General features: G+C 40.1%; 1 protein-coding gene across 11 annotated transcripts in view; it reads left to right on the top strand.

Moving 5' to 3' along the window:
* The first annotated feature begins 1,773 nt into the window (after positions 1–1,773).
* The window catches only part of gria2b (glutamate receptor, ionotropic, AMPA 2b), a 129,536-nt gene continuing 110,701 nt past the window's right edge, over positions 1,774–20,608 (top strand). For 7 of the 11 annotated variants that reach the window (XR_012098658.1, XM_073043018.1, XM_073043013.1 and 4 more), the window contains exons 1-2: positions 2,055–2,430; positions 2,765–2,905. Coding sequence is in view for 10 of the 11 variants with exons in the window: in XM_073043018.1 (XP_072899119.1) it covers positions 2,337–2,430; positions 2,765–2,905 (235 nt within the window). In the remaining variant the exon portion in view is untranslated. Of the gene's footprint in view, positions 1,862–1,906; positions 1,995–2,054; positions 2,431–2,764; positions 2,906–20,608 lie in introns of those variants that run through there. The other 4 variants (XM_073043014.1, XM_073043017.1, XM_073043016.1 and 1 more) reach the window with 4 other exon arrangements.

The raw sequence follows: 20,608 nt of genomic DNA, 5'->3' as shown, positions 1-20,608 counted from the left end.
CCACCCAGCAAATTGCTTTTTCCAAAAGCACCCTTCTGAAAGCCACTATAGGTCTATTTAAACAAAACTTCACAACATCTTAAAAGTTTTTTCTCTTTCAGTCAGTTAATCTGATCAACCATTCAAGTTAGCCTCCACCCCAACTATCTATCACTGCACTGCATTGTTAACCACCTTAAACCACTGTTTTTCAAGCTATTTACATTGTAATAACAACAGCGTGGTGTTTATGTATTACAGCAGATTTTTATTCCATGTCTATATTTTTCATTTTATTTTATATAATTCTTTATTCTTTATATGTTGAATATTGTTATTTCTTATTGCATGCATACCAACACTCCACAGAAAATATCTAGTGCCTGTAAATATAGATGGCAAAGAAAGTTTATCCTTGATCTTTGATCCTTGGAAAAAGTTGGTCATCCATCCAGCCAGGAGTAAGATATGTTAAAGTGCCGGGGTTGATTGTATTTAATGTATCTAAGTAAACTACTTAAGAACTTTTTAAAAGCTATTATTAATGCTTTTTGAGAGAGTGATTTAGATGCATATCATATTTTTACTGAGTAATTTTATGTAATTAGTTTTGCTAAAACAAGTGTATGGGACATTGGAAAAAATGTTGAATTTCCCCATGGGGATGAATAAAGTATCTATCTATCTATCTATCTATCTATCTATCTATCTATCTATCTATCTATTCCCCAGAACCTTGACTGGTCATACTGCTCTTTGTCTCTGTCTCTGTCTCCTGTCTCTGTCTCTGTCTCTGTCTCTGTCTGTCAGTCTGTCTGTCTGTCAGTCTGTCTGTCTGTCTGTCTGTCTGTCTCTCTCTCTCTCTCTCTCCCCCTCTCTCTCCCTCTCTCTCTCCCCCTCTCTCTCTATATATATATGTGTGTGTGTGTCTGTATGTGTGTTTGTATGTGCCTTTGTGACAATGTGTTCAATACCAATAATACACCTTAAGAAGCTAGTATCTAACTGTGTACCATGATGCATATGTCGTGTGACGCCCTCCATTCAATGCCTTTCTCTTTATCTGACTATATTTTATGTTAGTATTAGATTTCTAAAAAGGATCAAATTTAGCCGAGAAGTTGGTTGATGAAAATTTCGAATCTCGATCAATTACTATTCCTTCTTTTCTTCAAGATTTATATTTTATAATGTCTGCAATATAAAAGCCTAAATAAGCAAGAACAAATGTTATCACTAGTTTATCAAACTTGTTTCTGATAAGGCAAAAATAGATTTAATTAATGATCCGCAAAAGAGAAGCATCGTCTTTAGTTTTTCTTTTGAATATCGCAATTACTGAAGAGATTTGTTTGAAAAATTCTGCTATTACCAACATTGATTTTTTTTTACCAAATAACTTATCCTACTTAAGATGTTGCAAATGGGCTAATAGAATATTAAAGCTAACAGAGATGATTAAAATTATATTAATTATTATGTGAGATTCTGTTAAATCATCTTGAAAGTTTGATTAGAAACAAGATCATTAGCGGTTATATGATTAATATTTTTGATGAGTTGTGCTGCCCGTGCGAATAGATCCGAACATCTGTCAGGCTGATGTTTAATGAATGAACGACAATGTTGTACGATTGCTACCTGACAATTATTATTTCATATTTGCATTAAAATATGAACTAGTAATGTTCCCACATCAATTCGGACGGAAATTAATGTGAGCTTCGTGAATTCGTATCATAAATGGATAATTTATTAGTAAACCGTGTGTTCCTAATGCAAACCTGCACAGTGAGGACTACGTGCAATTTGGTTCTCACCCCCCGCCCCCACTCTTAACAGATGCCATTCTTTGTCATTCGACATGAGCCACGCTAGGCAGGTAAGATAAAATAAGCAATTCTAATAGTGGCGTTAATATGTTGATGGCAAGTGACGGGAATATGTGAAGGTGGAGAAAACATACTGAATAACATGGACGCCTCATGGTTCCGAGTGAACTCCTCTCTGGATTGGTAGGGAGAAACGTGCATGTGTTCGGTCGCTAATCGTTTTTTTTCGTGTGTTCGGATTTATTAAGAATCAGGACATGTCTCTGGCAGCGTGGCTGTGCTGGGAGGTGTTGCTGGGTAAAGCGCAGTGCTAAACTGCTTTTCACATTTTCCCACCGTCCCTCTTCTTACTGCTGCCTTTTTTCCCCCAGCCGAGAAAAGCAGCGCTAGCCGGCCAGGTGTTTTATCGTCGTCTTTCCTTTTCTCCCCCCTTTCTTGAAAACGGCGTTATGTACAGGAGCTGAACATTACAACAGATCCTGAAAAGGAAGGATTATAACGCGGTTGCAGTATTCTTCTTCGGAAATGCAAAAGATTATGCAGCATATATCGGTCTTCCTGGCTTCTTGGTTATGCGGACTGGCATTCAGTGCCTCTTCCCCCACCAGCGTTCAAATCGGTGAGTTATCTTCCCCTAAAATTATTTTCATTGGCAAATAAAATCTTTATTTCATTTTATTTCATGATTTTTTTTTAGAAAATCCCAATTCTATCGATCGTATTCGTCTCTGCATTTCTGTCATAAAGCATTAGACCCAGAACGAGTGACTATCATGAATTTTTTGAATAGCTGTTTACTTCTCGACTAAACTATCAATCAGATTTTAGCATCAGTAATTTTAAATTTTGAAAACCTTCAGAATCTTATTATAGTCATAAGACAAAAATATACTGATGAGGTTCATTTGAAGTGTAAGGGTAAAACTAGTTACATATATTTTTTGTTTTAATAGGGGGGTTATTCCCAAGAGGAGCAGATCAGGAATACAGTGCATTTCGTTTAGGAATTTTCCAGCATAATTCACATGAACTGAGGCTGACGCCCCATGTTGACAATTTGGAAGTAGCAAACAGTTTCGCCATAACCAACGCATGTAAGTAATCTTGCCGACCAAGGCGGGCACTGCGAAATGTACTGGAATGTTTGAGTCCCTTAGCATGAGCGACAGGGACAGCTAACTCAGTGTTAATGATCAGTCTGCTTCAACTTGGGTACCGGTTGAATGCGATGTTGCATTTCTCTGTGCCAAGGCTGTTGTAGTGTGTGTGTGTGTGTGTGTGTGTGTGTGTGTGTGTGTGTGTGTGTGTGTGTGTGTGTGTGTGTGTGTGTGTGTGTGTGTGTGTGTGTGTGTGTGTGTGTGTGTGTGTCTGGGGAGATAAAATATCATGAGTGCTGAAAGCCAAATATGTAAAATTCGTATAGCCGTTCTCATTGTTTTGGCTGTTAGTATGATGTGTCTGTGTTCTGAACCATTTTTCTCCAGGCACCGTTTATATTTTGTGGCATGACCACTGTCCGCAAACAAGAAGCGCGCTGTCGAGGGGAAGCGTAAAGATGGTGAGGGCGGGAGGGAGCGGCTCCATCCCATGTACTGTCACATATTTTGAATGAGATGCAGCCTTTGCGATAACTAACGAGCTGGGGAGACACCAGTGGGTTATTAGGTCGGGTCCCAAATCATGCATCCTGGTTCTACAACTGTAAAGCAACTAACGCTGGTCATTATTATTTCTGATGTCATAAAGTTAGGTCACAAAGTGGGTGATATAACGCTGACGTCACACCACTGCAGTGGTATAACACCGACACAGTGCAGAATACATACATGTCGTCAAAACAATAATAGTGAGGGGCTATCGATCAATCAGCAACATACTTACTCACAGCTTGGTCGCATCTTTTTTAACACGGCCGATCGTGATTATTAGTTTCACTAGTAAAGGACTAACTAAGCAATACACCAACACCATCCACAGTAAATGACTATATTTCATACATTGCCGAAAAATGGTAGGGACAGGAGCGAGATGCGTAAATTCCATTACACAAGGTGAGATCAGCATTATAGAACGGGCTTTCGGATCATTCCTTGGAGCCACGGAAGAGAAGGCTAGAAAGGAAGGGGCGGCGGTTCTGTTCGTCTCAGTTATACGAGGCAAGCTAATAATGTGTCCCTGTGTTCATTAAGACTCGATCTGATTGTGCATTCCACTTGCTTTGTAGCTTTACTGTGTAGCTTGTTGTGAGATTTTTTTTATGGATGCTGGCTGCCGCTGTGATTTTGTATTCTCTGTGCGAGGCTGGGGGGGGGGATTAAACTGCTTTCATTTACATATTTATGTAACTCGAACAATATAACTAAATGCGCGTCTTCAATTGGGTTCCAAGTTTAAACAATGGAATTCAATGGGAATATTATAAATTTACTTGGCACTCACGCAGCCCTGTTTATCCGCGAGGACTGGTTCTGATTACATAATCGTGCCAATTTCACAAATATCTTCCTGAGATTGACCGACTAACGCTCGCTGTCCAATTTACTACTGCGATGCTGCCTGAACTGCGATCCCACTTTGTAAATGCGTTGGGACTGTCGTTATAAGACCTCAGTGTCGCTTACAAATTAAAAAAAACAATGAAATTGTAACACAGCCAAGTGCACTTTACTCTGAAATAAAATAACGGCGATCCACAACACGGAGCAGGATCTCACACTCAGGTATGCGGAGGCGATCTGTAATATCGCAGACGCCGGAAAAAAAAACGTTTGAGTGGATTTCCGTTCTCCTGTCATTGGAACTGACATGGTGTATGTGTATTCGAGAAGCACATGAATATTAATACCACACATATAATTCTTCGGGCAGTACACAGGGTTCCTTTTTTTATGTTGTAGAAACATTAATTGGGCTAAAGCAAAGTATCCGATTTACGTCACGGCCATCTGATGCTTTGGATGGAAATGAGAACCAAATCGTGCAGAGAGCCCCCTTTCTTCAAACCTGAATTTAAGTCGTTTGTATTTATAATGAGCTGAATTTCAGCGCCCTCCGTAGATGTTTATTTTATATATTTATATATTTCAGAATATGTGAAGGATTGCCGTGATCCGACGAACCAAAGCTAAATCCTGATTCTGTAAACTGCTAGATTCCCCCCTTTCATAAAATGGCTGGTCTCCTGTGTGCGAATTCACTGTCAGCTTGGCTGACGGTGCCAATCTTAGTATCAGATCGCAAAATAGGCTCCCAGCCTTTGCAAACTCACGTTTAAAAGAACATAAATGTGCCTTGTGATTAAACTGTCAACAGTTTGAGGATTTTCGGGTAAGTGGTTATAGAGGGGAATCTCGAGCTCGTTTGAATGATGGAGCAGGAAGGCATCAATTCCTGCATTGCCAGTCTCTCATTCCTACAGTTGCAGAAGACGAGGGCGGTTCGCTTACCACCAGGGGGCAGCCTGGTCAGCCCGACATTAGGCTATTCGGCCCAACAGGGTTACATGGTTTCACATTACTCACCCCACAACTTCACCTCTCCCCTTTAATTTATCCAGACTCTGCGACCATTCAGATTCAGGCTGCACTATCATATCCCTTGGCTCAAATTCCTCACTGGCAAGTAAAGCGTGCAGTGACATTTCTTCATCCAAACTGTATTAATCTAAGGATATATGTGGAGCTGGTACTTTTGGATTGGATCCACTATACAGTGGATTGCTGTACGCTGGCTGAATTGTGCTGTCATCCCTGACAATACTCAGATTCAAAATGTTGGGATTCCTTTCCAGTTTCCTAATGTACAGCAAAACAAAACAAAAAAAAATCCTAAATACCCAACTGCTAATTGATTTGATATAATTGAGACATTTAATAATTGTGGTAAACTTAATTTGGGGATTGGCCCTTCAGTCTCAGTAATTATATCAATATCAATTATGTGTCATTACATGGAATTATTTTGATTCACGGAAGATTACCCTGCCAATGTTCATGCGCATGCATTTGATGGTCTTTAATATTAAATCAAAAACGGCCTGAGTAATTATGCACAGGTCTATAGCTAGTCTGGGAGAACTGATCCAATGGAACATGGAGGCAACAATTCCTAAACCTTACATATTGTAAAGCACAATATAGATCAAAATGAATGTGTGAATAACAATGGCTAACTTGAATGAAGTTATAACTTTAAGATGTGACATCTATTTATGTGTTTTTATTTATTGACATTCAACGCGGAGTAGGCCCTTCCAGCCCTTTGAGCTGCGCCGCCCAACGATCCCACAATTTAATCCTAGCCAAATCACGGGACTATTTACAATGGCCAATTAACCTACCAGCCAGTACAGCTTTTGGACTGTGGGAGGAAACCGGAGCCCCAGGAGGAAGCCTGCACAGTCACAGGGAGAACACAGCGGCGGCAAATTAACCCGGGTCGCTGGTATTGTTTTCCGGTACCCTGCCGCCCCATTCATCCATGTGTGCATGTTTATGGATTTTTACTGGGCTTCTGTGAAATCTGCACTCTTGGCATCAAATCCCTCACTGGATCTTTCCCTATGTTACATCAAAAACTGCCTCTTGTGCCACTAATTCTGGCCTCTTGGTCTTCCACCTTTGTTGGCTGTGCCTTCAGATGCCGAGACTCTTACTTCTGGGATTTTCTAAATCTTTCCACCTCTATCTCTTTATTGATTCTGTATACTGCTTCAGCCCTAGCTTTAAAGCCTTTGGTCTTTCATCTACAGTAAATAACACATGGATAGTTGTCTTTCTGATTAATATTACTGTGAAAATATTTGCCTAATTAAATGCATATCATAAATAAAGCAGGCATAATTGACCACAACAGGTGTTTTTTTTCTGGAATGTGGCAGAATTTAACCCAGAATGATGTCATGACAAGCTCTGGCAAACCCAAGTGTGCACTTAATTGATTGCTGCCCATGCAAGAGCACCCACATATTTACTTCCATTGTGGAGATGCTAGTAAGCACACAGGAATGGACTCAAACTCAGCTTATTCCTAGTGGGGATCTATAAATAGAGCATCTTTGCCACAGTCATAATGAGATAATTCATTATGAATCTGCAGTTGAATAAGGGAATCTTCCTGGCTTGTGCAATTTAGTGATCTACTGTGCAAATATGATGTATGAGGAAGACCTTGTTGTTTTTTATTAATGATCTACAAGAAAAGAAACAAAATGGTGATAGAGGACACTAGAGATGGCAGATACTGGAACATACAATCAGCTAGAGGTGAGAGAGATTTGTCCTTGAGAGCAGAGAATGATAGTCTTTGGGATGCAACTTTGTTATATAAAAATGGGCAAATCAATGGAAATGTCACAGTTAATGTATTAAATAGGGGACTTTTTTGGTTTGGAAAAGGCCTTGTCAATTTTAATTCTGTCCGGAAGGAGTACAAAGGGAATCACACCCCACCCCCTCCCAATCTTGAGGCACACGTAGCCTCATCGTTATGGACTGAACCTTCTCTGAGCCAGAAATTCTATCAATTAAGTACAAGGTTACTTCAGTAGCAAGTTATTTTTCCCATATATTATTGACAACGTGTTTAGTGGCAAGGTGTGCTTGCATTGCACGACGGCTGGGTTCCCGCTCTTGGTTCTGAGTGAAGACCAGTGTATAAAGGGCAGCAGGAAAAGTCACAAACAAGAGAAAGCCTGCAGATGCTGGAAGCCTGGCTGGAGGAATGCCAAAATGCTGGAGGAACTCAGTGAGCCAGGCAGCGTCTGTGGAGAAGAATACAATCGCCGCTTTGGGCCGAGGCCCTTCAGCATTCTGTGCAGCAGGAAGGGTTGGCGGGACTGCTCGCACCGTGGGTCTCCCGGGATATCTGCACCGTCAGAAGAAACGGGGTCACCCGAGGGAAATTAGTTGGTGATCCTACTCACTTTGCTGACCGTCACCAGTCAGACTGCTGGCTTGCACTCCTCGGCCAACACCCCCTCGCTGGGCCACTGCCGCCTCCGGAAACCCATTTCCCCCTCTGGGTTGTTGATCTGCAGTGATTCAGCATGAGTCCAGGAGTGAGCGCATTTGCTTATAGAATGGAGTATCTTTAATAGCTTAAAAAAAGCAACTTCTGGAAGAATCTAGTGGATCGAGCAGCAACAGTGAGGCTGGGGTGGTAGGGAAGTAAAAATGGCGTCTTTTCGGGTTGAAACACTGTATCAGTGGTTGCTTCAAGAGGTTTTTTTACGCTCCATATTCCTGAAACTCTTATGTTTCTATCTTTGACAATTTAGCTTGCTAAATGAAGCATTTTTTTCCCTACAGGCAATATTCCTGGAGCTGCAAACCTTTTCTTAGCTTGCAGTGATTTTTATCATATGTGAAACAACTGCTTCAGATGACCTTCAGATAGAGGTCAAGATTCTCAGCCTTTTCATTTCCACTTTGATGGTCTCCTTTTCATTCATCGGGAACTTCATCATCAGTGTTTTGCATGTCGTTTCCTAAGCTTGATCACAGGCTTCTCTTCATTTGCTCCTCAGGGGAGTCACACAGTAGGAACAAGCTCCTCCAATTTGCAGAAGGATGCTAGGTGAACTTGTTTCAATAATTCTTCTTCTTTACTCCCAGATACATTACTAAACACTCTCAGGCAGCGTAATCAGACAGTGTTGTACCCTCTCTTCCCTCAGCTGAAGATCACTCATCAATCTTGCCTAGTCTAGTTCCACTCTCCTTCACTCCTGCACGTCTTTTAATCAGAGTCAGGTTTAATACCACCCGTTTTTGTTGCAAATTTTTTGACTTTGCGGCAACAATACGATGCAATACATAATAATAGAAAAAAACTGTGAAATACAGTAGAGTATATATATATAAAATAGTTAAATAAGTAGTACAAAAATAGAAATAAAAGAAGCAGTGAGGTAATGTTCATTGGTTCAATCTCCATTCAGTAATCGGATGGCAGAGACGAAGAAGCTGTTCCTGAATCGCTGAGTATGTGCCTTCAGGCACTTGTATCTCATTCCTGATGATAACAATAAGAACAAGGCATGACCTGGGTGATGGGAGTCCATAACGAAGGAATGTGGCTTTATTGAGGCATCGCTCCTTGAAGACGTCCTGGATACTGCGGAAGCTGGTGCTCATGATGGAGCTGGCTAAGTTTACAACTCTCTGCAGCTTATTTTGATGCTATGCAGTAGCTCCCCACCCCTCCATGCCTTACCCAGATGGTACTCCAGCCAGTTAAAATGCTATCCATGGGACATTTGTAGAAATTTGTGAGTGTTTTTGGTGACATACAAAATCTCAAAACTCCTAATGAAATATAGCCACTTCTTTGTAGCTGCATCAATATGTTGGGTCCAGGTTAAATCCTTGGAGATATTGACACCCAGGAACTTGAAATTGGTCACTCTTTCCACTTTTTCTAACGTCCTATCAAATTTAGCCTTTTTGTTTCCTCATTCCCGGGCCCTTCAAATTTATACTCAGTCTAATCACAGACTCCTTTATTGTCCCTCCCAACTAAACTCACCGTCACCACACTTCCCTAGATGGTGTGAATGACTGCAATTAGGCATTGCGACCTGATGTTATTTACTTAGGGTCCTTGCCTTTCCTCCCGGCAACCATGTGCAGGGAGTGCTTGTTTTGGCTCAGTGAACCGCAGCACTAAATACTTTGGTTGATCAGGCTAGGGATGTGAGTGGTGAGGTTCCAAATGAATTGCATGATGGAGCTGGGAGACCATTGAGGACAATGAAAAGTCTGAGAATGCGCATCTTCGTCTTTTTAAGTTGCAGGTTGACATAAATAATGCCAATATCATCGAGCACTGAGAAGATATTGCCAGGGCCAGGAGTCTGTCCTGGAATCATTTCAGACATGCATTATGTTTCATGCTAGGCAAATTGTAAAATAGGGACAGGGCTTTATTCAAAATGTTGCTTCATTTTGCAAGCACAGCACCATTCTTTTAGCACATGTCAGTCTTATTGAATTAGCAATCGTATTGCAGCTACTGCAAGATTTCTGATCGATAATGTAAAGTTGTTCAGCAGTACAGCTAGCAACGCATTAATTTTTTCATATCAATTACACATGACGATCCTTTCCAAAACCCTTTCCTGGGTAACTAAATGCTCTTGTAACAATTATTGTTTTTGTCTCTTGTCTAAATCTTAATACATTAAAATTTCTTTAGTTATAATGTGCCATTTAATCATTGGATGTGCTAGACAACAGAGTGGAAAGAAATTGTTGTTAACTTCTCTCTTACTCCTAGCAAAGTAGCATGCAACACATCTGGACCTTTTTGCCTTTGCCTGTTATTGATTTTTGGACAGACTTACTTTAAGCATGGATTTAGAAATTTTAAGACTTACAAAACATTTTGAATACTGGTTTCAATTTCATTGGATATGATAACTGGTAGAACCAAAGATACCCAGCTCCCTGTCCTCTAGTAAATGAACAATATAAACGAAGCTCATAGAATTACAGTCTCTAAGTGAATGGTCAATGGTCAAGTATACAGGATTAAGCAGTATTCAATCCCATTCAAGTTTAATTGTCATTGAACCGTATATGAATACAGCCAAATGATACAGCATTAATATAATGTCTTCTAATGTTGAAAATTGAAAACTGGAATTGGATACCAGTTTCAAAATGTTAAATTGATCAACAGGGTACTTTTAAAATAGATTTGGGTTAGTCAACACCAGAAATGAACCTACATTACCATTGTCTTTAATGTGTTTAGGAGAACATTCAGTGATTTCAGAATCAGAATCAGGTTTAATATGTCATGAAATTTATTAACTTTACAGCAGCAGGACATGATAATAGAGAGAAAAAGTGAAAACTGTGAATTCCTGTAAGTATATATTAAATAGTTATATTAAATAAGTGGTGCAAAAAATAGGATATAAAAAAGTAGTGAAGTAGTGTTCATGGGTTCAGTGTCCATTCAGGAATCTGATGGCAGAGGGGAAGAAGCTGTTCCTGAATCATTGAATGTGTGCTTTCATGCTTCTGTACATCCTTCCTGACGCGAAGACCTGGGTGAGGGAGTCCTTAATGATGGAGGCCGGCTTTCTGAGGCACCACGCGTTAAGATCCCCTGGATACTACGGGGACTAGTGCACATGATGTAGCTCACTAATTTTACAAATAATTAATTTAATGTATCTAAATAATTTCCGTTTTAATATTGAAACATACTTATCTTAGAATTGCTCATGACTGTAGTGATTTGCATAGTTATTCATTATGTCAGAATTTATCTTGAATACAAATTAACAGATTTGTTTGAGCTTAAGACTTTCCTTCTAAAGTTCATTTATTAAGAGTTTAACGGATGGCAGAGTATCACTAGAGTCTTGGATGCAGCTTTTATATTTTTATTTCTACTTTAAAAATTATTGCCCTTGTAATTCAAAGATTCAGTCAAGGTCCATTTACTATGCTTTTTAGTTTATTGATGAAAATTTACTCCATATTAGAATTCTGCACGATTCTTTAAAATAAGATATAATGTACTTAAAATATGCATTTTGCTATAACTTACTACTTGTTGGTAGAAGATGTAACAACTAAACCTAGTTGTCTGTGTTGCATGAAAAATCTTAACCTGCACTTTTGTGGAAACTTACCACAGGTGAGATTCCACAAAATTTCAGGTGAACTTATAGTATAAAGTTCTGTCTCATGGGGTAGTATATCAGTGAATTCTCAGATATTGCTGGAGAGATGGTGATTTCCTGATTGTCTCCTGAAGATGGGATGGAAATCCCAGAAATATATAGACAGTGAAAATAAATATCATTTGTTTAGAAATTAGGGCAACACATATTAATAATCTCTGCAACCATCATGTAAAATATTTTGGTCTGCTTCCGTCTTTGCCCAAGTACATTTTTTTATTTAGTCAACACACTGCCATGAGTCAGGAAATTGTTGACATGAGCTTCTTTTGCTTTTGTCAATTCCACTTCACAGACAAGATCTTCTCAAAAGGTGCCAAATCAAATAGTGAGATATTTTCCTTCCCTTAGTGTGGAATGGCTTGTGGCAGTCCATCTGTCATCTCAGCAGGGGCTGATTACATTACCACACTGACACAACCTTTGAGTGACAGATGTCTTTCTAGGATTCAAACCTGTGATCTGTTTGTTGGCTGACAAGAAAAAATACAAATAATGTAAAGTTAAAGGAACACTTGAATAGCATTCACAGCACCTGTACTTTATTCAGTACTCCTGAATTGTTTTTATTTGAATAAATTATCAGTCCAAATTTCATTGATCTTTCTGTTAGGAAACTAAGAAAACATGCTTCATTCAATGCCTGGATCCCAAAGTACAAAAATGTTGTTATGCAAATATTATATTTTATGCACCAATTGATTTTTTTAGGAGGCCATGAAAGGCACTTGGTATTTCTGCAGACTGGTAAATGGATAGGAACAACTTCCAGATAACTATAGAGATTCAAATGTTGTCATAAGAATGAAAATTTATTCCATATTATATTGTCTCTGAAGATGGAATGGAAATCTTTCAAAAATCAAGCGGGTTCCTGAGAGCTGTCAGTCACAATGAATGGCCAAGCATTCACTTCAGCAGTTTCATTTAGCTTTATACTACACCCTCAATTTGCTGGAAGCAGCAGACATTATGGGCAGGATGAAACCAAGAGGAATGGCAAAAATAGCTTTATCTCCTAATCCGATGCCAGTGAGGTTAGAGAAAAAGATACGGGGAATACTGGAGATGGAAGTATAGCAATTAGAGAGGCAGTGGAAGAAAGAGAGCTTGAGGGAAAGTAAGATCAGAGTAAGGAAGCAAGGAATGACATAGAACGAATAACAACTCTGATTGAAGTTAGAGACGGAATCGGATGCACATCAGTTCTGATAGTGTTTCCAGACAATTACTTCCTACAAGGCAAAACCTAACATCATGAATGGCTGTGATGCTTCACTCCCAGGTGAGCTCAATGCCTTTGAAAGGAGAATAAAACTACACGTGTGCGAGTCTTTGCAACATTTCGTGACTTTGTGACCTCTGTATCAGGGGCCGTCATCAGACCACTTTTCAAGAGGGGTAGCTCTCACAAGATGTCGGGCCCTGTTGGTGTACCTGGTAGGGTATTGAAAACCTGTGTCAGCCAACTGGCGGGAGTGTTTAGGGACATCTTCATTCTCTCATTGCTGCAGTGAGAGGCTCCCACTTGCTTCTAAAAGGCGACAATCATTCCACTACCCAAGAAGAGCAGGGTGAGCTGCTGCAAAGACTATCACCCAGTTGTACTTATGTCTACTGTGATGAAGTGCTTTAAGAGGATGGTCATGGCTAAGATCAATTGTGCATAAGCAAGGACTGGACTATTGGCACAACAGATATACCGTAGATGCATTCACACTGGCTCTGCACTTGGCCTTGGATCACTTGGACAATAGGAATACCTACATCAAGCTGCTGTTCATTGATTACAGCTCAGCGTACAACACCATCATCTCCTCAGTCCTAATCAACAAACTCCAGAACCTGGGCCTCTGTACCTCCCTCTGCAACTGGATCCTTGACCTCCTCACTGGGAGACCCCAATCTGTGTGGATTGGAAATAACATCTCGTCCTCACTAATAATCGACATTGGCACACCTCAAGGATGCGTGTTCAGCCCACTGCTTTACTTCTTCTACACCCACAGCTGTGTGGCTAGGCCTAACTCAATCCCTATCTATAAATTTGTTGATGACATTGGCAGAATTTCAGATAGTGATGTGGTAGCCTTCAGGAGAAAGTTCAGCTGGCTGAGTGGTGTCGCAACAACAACCTTGCACTCAATGTCAGTACCATCAGGGAATTGCTTGCAGACTTCAGGAAGGGGAAGTCGAGGGAACACACACCAGTCCTCATCAAGGAATCAGCAGTGGAAAAGGTGAGCAGTTCCAAGTTCCTGAATGTCAACAACTCTGGAGATCAATCCTGGGTCCAGCATATTGATGGAATTACAAAGAAGGCACGACAGTGGCTATATTTCTTTAGGAGTCTGATGAAACTTGGTATGTCTCCAAAGCCTCTTGCAAATTTCTACAAGTAGAGAGGATTCAAACTGGTTGTTTCACTGTCTGGTATGGAGAGCCAGTCCACAAGATCAGAAAAGGCTGCAGAAAGTTAATAGCTCCATCCTGACAAAGGGTCTTGGCCTGAAACGTTGACTGCTCATCTCAACGGATGTTGCCCGACCTGCTGAGTTCATCCAGTTTGTTTGTACATCTTGAGTTAATAGCTCAGCTAGCTCCTTCATAGGCACTAGCCTTTCTAGCACTGAGGGCACCCTCAAAAGGCAATGCTTCAAGAAGGTGGCATCCATCAATAAGAACCCCCATCACCCAGGGTATAACCTCTTCTCCTTGCAGCCATCAAGGAGGAGATACAGGAGCCTTGAAGATACACACTCAATATTTCAGGAATAGCTTCTTCCCCTCTGCCATCAGATTTATGAACAGGTAACGAACACATGAACACTACCTCACTTTTTTTTTGCTCTTTTGGTGGTCTCTTTTTGCATTACTTATTTAATTTAATTAGTTGTAAATATTTCTTAATGTAATTTAGTTTTTTATTATGTATTGCAATGCACTGCTGCCACAAAACAACACGTTTCACAACATACCCTAGTGATATTAAACCTGATTCCAACACTGAACAAAGTTTTCCATTTGAAGAAGTGAGACTCCACTCTTTCTTCTATTCTGTTACCGAGCCAGAGAAATTTATTAGTATTGTGGGAGCATATGCTGTCATTTTTCAGCCTTGAAGGGGAAATCAAGAGCAAATCCTAATTTTTTCAAGAGGTTAATGTTTAAAGTGGTACCAAATTTTCCAGCAACTTGTGGGGATTACCAAATGTGTGGGTATCTTGTCATCAGCACTAATTGTTGGGTCATTTACGTACTAATAACAAGGTCCATTAAACCTGCTATTATTCTGCCAAGACATTTTAGCCCAGTAATGTAAATGGAGTTCATGCTATTTTTGAGGTATTACAAGGACCTTCTGGTGTTGTGGTGGATGAGGGAAAACCCAGTTCTTTTGTCTTATTGCTGGAACATTTTAGCACAATTTGTATTGTTGTACAGAAAGAAAAATCAAGGATTTTAAATAGCTTATCTGTTAAACAATATGTCACTTTCATTTTGAATTATTTAACTTGCACAAAGTGTAACTATTTTTGAAAGCAGAATTGGATTGTAAATTCATTTTGTTTTACAGATTAATGCAGATAAGTTTAAAAAGGCTGTATATTTTTCCATAAAGCATTGATAATGCATTGCTCATAGTGCCTGTTATTTGTTATACCCTACTGAATATAAGGTAGTCACACTAATTAACATTTTTAGCGAGATTTATTTACTCTGATGAATAAACTTACTGTACAGAAAAATTGAAGTTGGCTCATACAGTGAAGGGTAAAAGTTCCTGTGCTGGTGGAAGAAAGCATCCTGAATAAGTAGCAGCTATCGTCGATTCTCCAATTCTGCAGATGTGGCGCATTTTTATGTGATCGTGACTCAGTAGTCATTTCATTGCACTTGTATAATAATGGGACATAAATAACGTTGGCACTTCCCTTCCTTAACCACTTCTACACGTGTAATAAATCTGACTAAGTTCCAGATGTAATAAGATCTCTGTTTACGGAAATCACAGTAATAGGTATCACATTTTATAGCAATTCTTTTGAGGAGCACAGAGTCAAAAGCTCAGTGTGGAGATATTGATAAATGCACTCATTGGCCACTTTATTAGGCAAACACCTGCTCACTAATGCAAATCAGCTAATCACGTGGCAACGACTCAATGCATAAAAGCAAGCAGACATGGTTAAGATGTTCATTCGTCGTTTAGAACCAAACATCAGAACGGGAAAGGATGTAATCTAAGCGACTTTGACTGTGGAATGATTGTTAGTGCTGGACCGGTTGGTTTGAATATCTCAGAAACTGCTGACCTCTTGGGACTTTCACACACAACAATCACTAGCATTTACAGAGAATGGTGTGAACAGCATTGAGCCAGTCAACAGGAGTTCTGTGGGCCGTAACACCTTGTTAATGAGAGAAGTCATAGAAGACTGGCCAAACTTGTTCAATTCGACAGGATAGTGACAGTAAGTCAAGTAATCAGGCATTAATCTTGTGGTGTGCAGCAGAGTATCTCCGAATGCACAACATGTTCAACTTTGAAGTGGATGGGCTACAGCAGCAAAAGACCAGGAACGCATTCAGAGCCCAGTTTATTAGGTCCAGGAGATATTTAATAACATGACCACTGAGTTTAGTTAAATTCTAGACAGATTTAAAACTTGCATTTAGTTTCAAGCTTATAGTTCCCTGAAAGTAGCAATAGAAGTGTGAAGATGGCATAAAGCATCCTTGCTTTCAAGGGTTAAGGAATATAAAAATTGAGTTGATTTGTTGCAAGTTAAGAAAAAGACTGGCTTCTGTACATGGTTCATTGCATGTAGTTCATGGGAAGAAAGTGGCTGCATAGGGGAGAATGCAGAGGAGGTTCACCAGGATGTTGCCTGGGCTGGAGGTCTTGAGATATGAGGAGAGATTGGATAGGTTGGGATTCTTTACCCGAGGAGGCTGAGGGGAGAGTTTGAAAGAGGATTTGAGGGGGAAGGTTTTTTTTTGGACAGAGAGTAGTTGATATCTGGAACTTGCTGCCAGAGGAGATAGTGGAAAAGAAATAAACATCATGTATTTAGGCAAGCACTTAAGGGATCTGTTCTCGGACCCCTACTCTTCATGATTTTTATAAATGACATAGATGAGGAAGTGGAGGGATGGGTTAGTAAGTTTGCTGATGACACAAAGATTGCGGGGTTATGTGGATAGTGTGGTGGGTTGTCAGAGGTTACAGAAGGACATTGATAGGATGCAAAACGGGGCTGAGAAGTGGCAGATGGAGTTCAACACAGATAAGTGTGGTGGTTCATTTTGGTAGGTCAAATATGATGGCAGAATATAGTTTAATGGTAAGACTTTTGGCAGTGTGGAGGATCAGAGGGATCTTGGGGTCTGAGTCCATAGGACACCTAAAGCAGCTGCACAGGTTGACTCTGTGGTTAAGAAGGCATATGGTGTACTGGCCTTCATCAATCGTGGAATTGAAATTAGGAGCTGAGAGGTAATGTTGCAGCTATATTGGACCCTGGTCAGACCCCACTTGGAGTTCTGTGCTCAGTTGTGGTTTCCTCAGTACAGGAAGGATGTGGAAACCATAGAAAGGGTGCAGAGGAGATTTACAAGGATGTTGCCTGGATTGGGGAGCATGCCATATGAGAATAGGTTGAGTGAACTTGGCCTTTTCTCCTTGGAGTGAAGGAGAATGAGAGGTGAGCTGATAGAGGTGTACAAGATGATGAGAGGCGTTGATCGTGTGGATATTCAAAGGCTTTTTCCAAGGCTGAAATGGTTGCCACAAGAGGACACAAGTTTAAGGTGCTGGGAAGTAGGTACAGAGGAGATGTCAGGGGTAAGTTTTTGAGGATGTAGGAAAGGTTTTCTTCTGATGACTCTTTTATGAAAGTCATATTTGTGCAGGTGTTGCTGCACAGTAGAACAGTGCACCACCACTCCAGAGTCTGCTATATCTTTCTGAAGGTCTTTTGTAGTTAAACGGGGGCTTTGATTTGCCTTTCTAGCAATCCTACGAGCAGTACTCTTGGAAAGTTTTCTTGGTCTTCCAGACCTCAACTTGACCTCCACCGTTCCTGTTAACTACCATTTCTTAGTTACATTATGAACTGAGAAAACGGCTACCTGAAAATGCTTTACTATCTTCTTCTAGCCTTTAAGTGCTCGTGGTCCGATTTCTGAGTGCAAGTCAAGATCTAAGTTCCAAGTCCAATTCAAGAACCAAATTCCGAGTCCAAGTCAAGATCCAAGCTCTGATTCCAAGCCAAGATCTAAGCTCCGATTCCAAGACAAGTCCAAGCTCTGAGTCCAAGACAAGGTTCAACTTCCTGTCCAAGCCAAGGTCCAAGTTCAGATTCAAGTTCCGAGTCCGAGTCAAGGTCCAAGTTTCGAGTCCGAATCGAGGTCCGGGTTCCGAGTCCGAGGCAGAGAAAGATCTAACGCTGAAGTGGGTAAATGGGATTAGATGGGCAACAAGGTTGACAGGCCTGTGATGGGCAGAAGGGTCATTTGGGTACTGTATAAGTCTGTGACTCTAACCATTTTAATGATTACACTGAAATTCAAACTTGCCTCAGAAAATGTAAATAAAGGAGTGAATGCTTGATTGAAGATAGTAGCATAACAGGCACAAAGTGACTCCAAAATCCAAAGGTATGTGCCAGATATAGTTCACAGGAAATTGTTAAAACATATAGGCTAGGTATGTGGCCTCTTAGTTGCCCTTTGATTTGCTTGACTTAGGCCACTGGATGTATCTGCATTCTGATTTGAGGAAGGATTTTTTTTCTTTATGGTGAGGAAAAGTCAATTAATACTCTATTTTAGAAAAGCTAATAATAACCCTTTGTTTTATGACTTAAGGTGTACAAACTTAATCATAAACTAAATCACTGGAACTATTTTCATTGAGTATATCTGCTGTCAATGTTTTGCTGAGATCAGCGGAATGTGAAGCCCTGTTCCCTCGCATTCACCTTTCGATGGGTGTTGTTAGTAGTTTCAGTCATTTTGCCACTACAAGAACCTAGAGATTCAAAATATGATGTTGCGTATAAGGTTCTAAGAAATGCATTGGAATTATGGTGGCAAGCATACTGTTAAACTGTGGTAGAACATGTCTATTCTGTCATAGGAAAGCAGCATCTGTCATCAGAGATTCCCCCACCACCCAGGTCATGCCTCTTCTCGCTGCTGCCATCAGGTAGATTTTCAAGAGCCTCAGAACTCACACCACTCAGGTTCAAAACAGTTACTACCCCTTAACCATCAGGTTCTTGAATAAAAGGGAATAAGTAGAATCACTTGCCTCATCATTGAAATGTTCCAACAAGCAATGATCTCCCCTTTGACTCTTTATCTCATTATCTCATGTTCTCATTAATTATTGCTACTTATTTATATTTGCATTTGCACAGTTTTTGTGTTCTGCACTCTGGTTGATCTTTCATTGATCCTGTTATAGTTACTATTCTATAAATTTGCTAAGTATGCCTACAGGAAAATGAACCTCAGGGTTGTATATGGTGCTATAAATGTACAAACGTACTTTGATAATAAAATTTACCTTGAACTTTGAATTTTTGCATATGGCTCCTTCAAAATTTTCAAAAAAAATAATAGAAGTAAAATTTCTTTAAATAAATGCATCTTAAATTCTGTTGTTATCAATCTATAATGTATTTGAAACTTGTGTAATTTACTTGCTTAATATTATGCTAACATTTAAACCTGAAGTCTGTACCTTCATTGCTCAGATCTTTTCATTGTCTATTGCTACTCGAAGGTCTATCAAAGTATTTTTCGTGTTTCTTTAATTACCCGAAGGTCTGTCTGCAAATTCCCTGTTCAGATTTTGTCCTCAGATGTATTGACCTTGCCTCTAGGATGCTGGCCACAAGCCAAAGTTCACTTTTCATTGACTAATATTTTTTTTCTGTGGATTGTCCAGTCTTCAGCCAGTGAGACAGATAGAAACAAACTGAACCAGCATTTATTTTTTATTTCAGTCAGCCTCTGTCTTTCGCTTCTGGCCCAAAGTGTACCAAAGCAAAGGACGGTAGCCAAATGACATACATTGGTGGGCAAAATGCGGAGGGAGATTGACAAAAGGCAGTATACAGAGATGAGAAGAGATAAGGGAGTATTAGTGAGGGAAAGAAATGGGCAGATAAGTTCAAAATTGTCAGCAGATTAGAATGAAATTACTAAGATCAGCGACCAATTGTCTCTCTGACTGAGATCTAAGCCAAGTGGTGAGAGCACCTCTCTGTTTCAGCTGCATCATCAAGCTGTTCTGTTGCAATATTTTGATAATGTCTGTTACATTGTGTAGACAACACCATGAATCAAAATTTAAAAAAACTGAAATCTGAATTGGAACTAGGAACATGCTGGAAATACTAAGCAGCTGTGATGAAAGGTGATCAAGCTGAAATATTAATTCTGTTTCTCCCTCCTTGGAAGCTGCTTGACCTTCTGGATACTTCTAGCATTTTCAGTACATACATCCTGGAAAATATCTGATCTTGTTATGCTCCAAATATCAGTGTTTCTTGTCTTGAACAAATAATGTGCCAGCTCACCCTGAGTACCATCAGAAATGGGTGGAGATGTCAGTGTGGCTTTGGGAAGCCAAGTCTGTAAACAGCTCATTTGACATCAACTCCTATTGTTGCTGATGGAAATTGACAGCAAGAAAATCTCGGGTGCTACTAGAGAATGTTCTTGAGATTCAACAAGCAGAGCTATTCACCAAGGGTCAGCCTTTTCCCAGGATCCCTGCAGCCTCCCACTGGTAAAAGGACAAAAGGAATACTGCGGCAACCTGCACATGGTTTCAGGAGAAATAAGCTGAAGCAGGTCAGGGGTGGTGGGATAGCCCAACTCATGAGCAACATCAGCTCATCTGCCCATCGCTGCTCACTGCTCATTCTACTGAGCAACCTCTGGAAATTGCAAGCAATGAAAATCTGACAGAAACATTTCTATCATCACCAGTGACCTATATGGAAATGGGAGCCTGCAAGTTAGGGTAATTCTTCTATTTCAAAATCAGAATCAGGTTTATTACTGACATACAACACAA

This window comes from Hemitrygon akajei, chromosome 4, assembly GCF_048418815.1.
Source record: "Hemitrygon akajei chromosome 4, sHemAka1.3, whole genome shotgun sequence".
NCBI lineage: Eukaryota > Metazoa > Chordata > Chondrichthyes > Myliobatiformes > Dasyatidae > Hemitrygon > Hemitrygon akajei.
The sequence above is the reverse complement of the archived record's forward strand: the minus strand, read 5'-3'. Positions and strand labels throughout refer to the sequence as shown.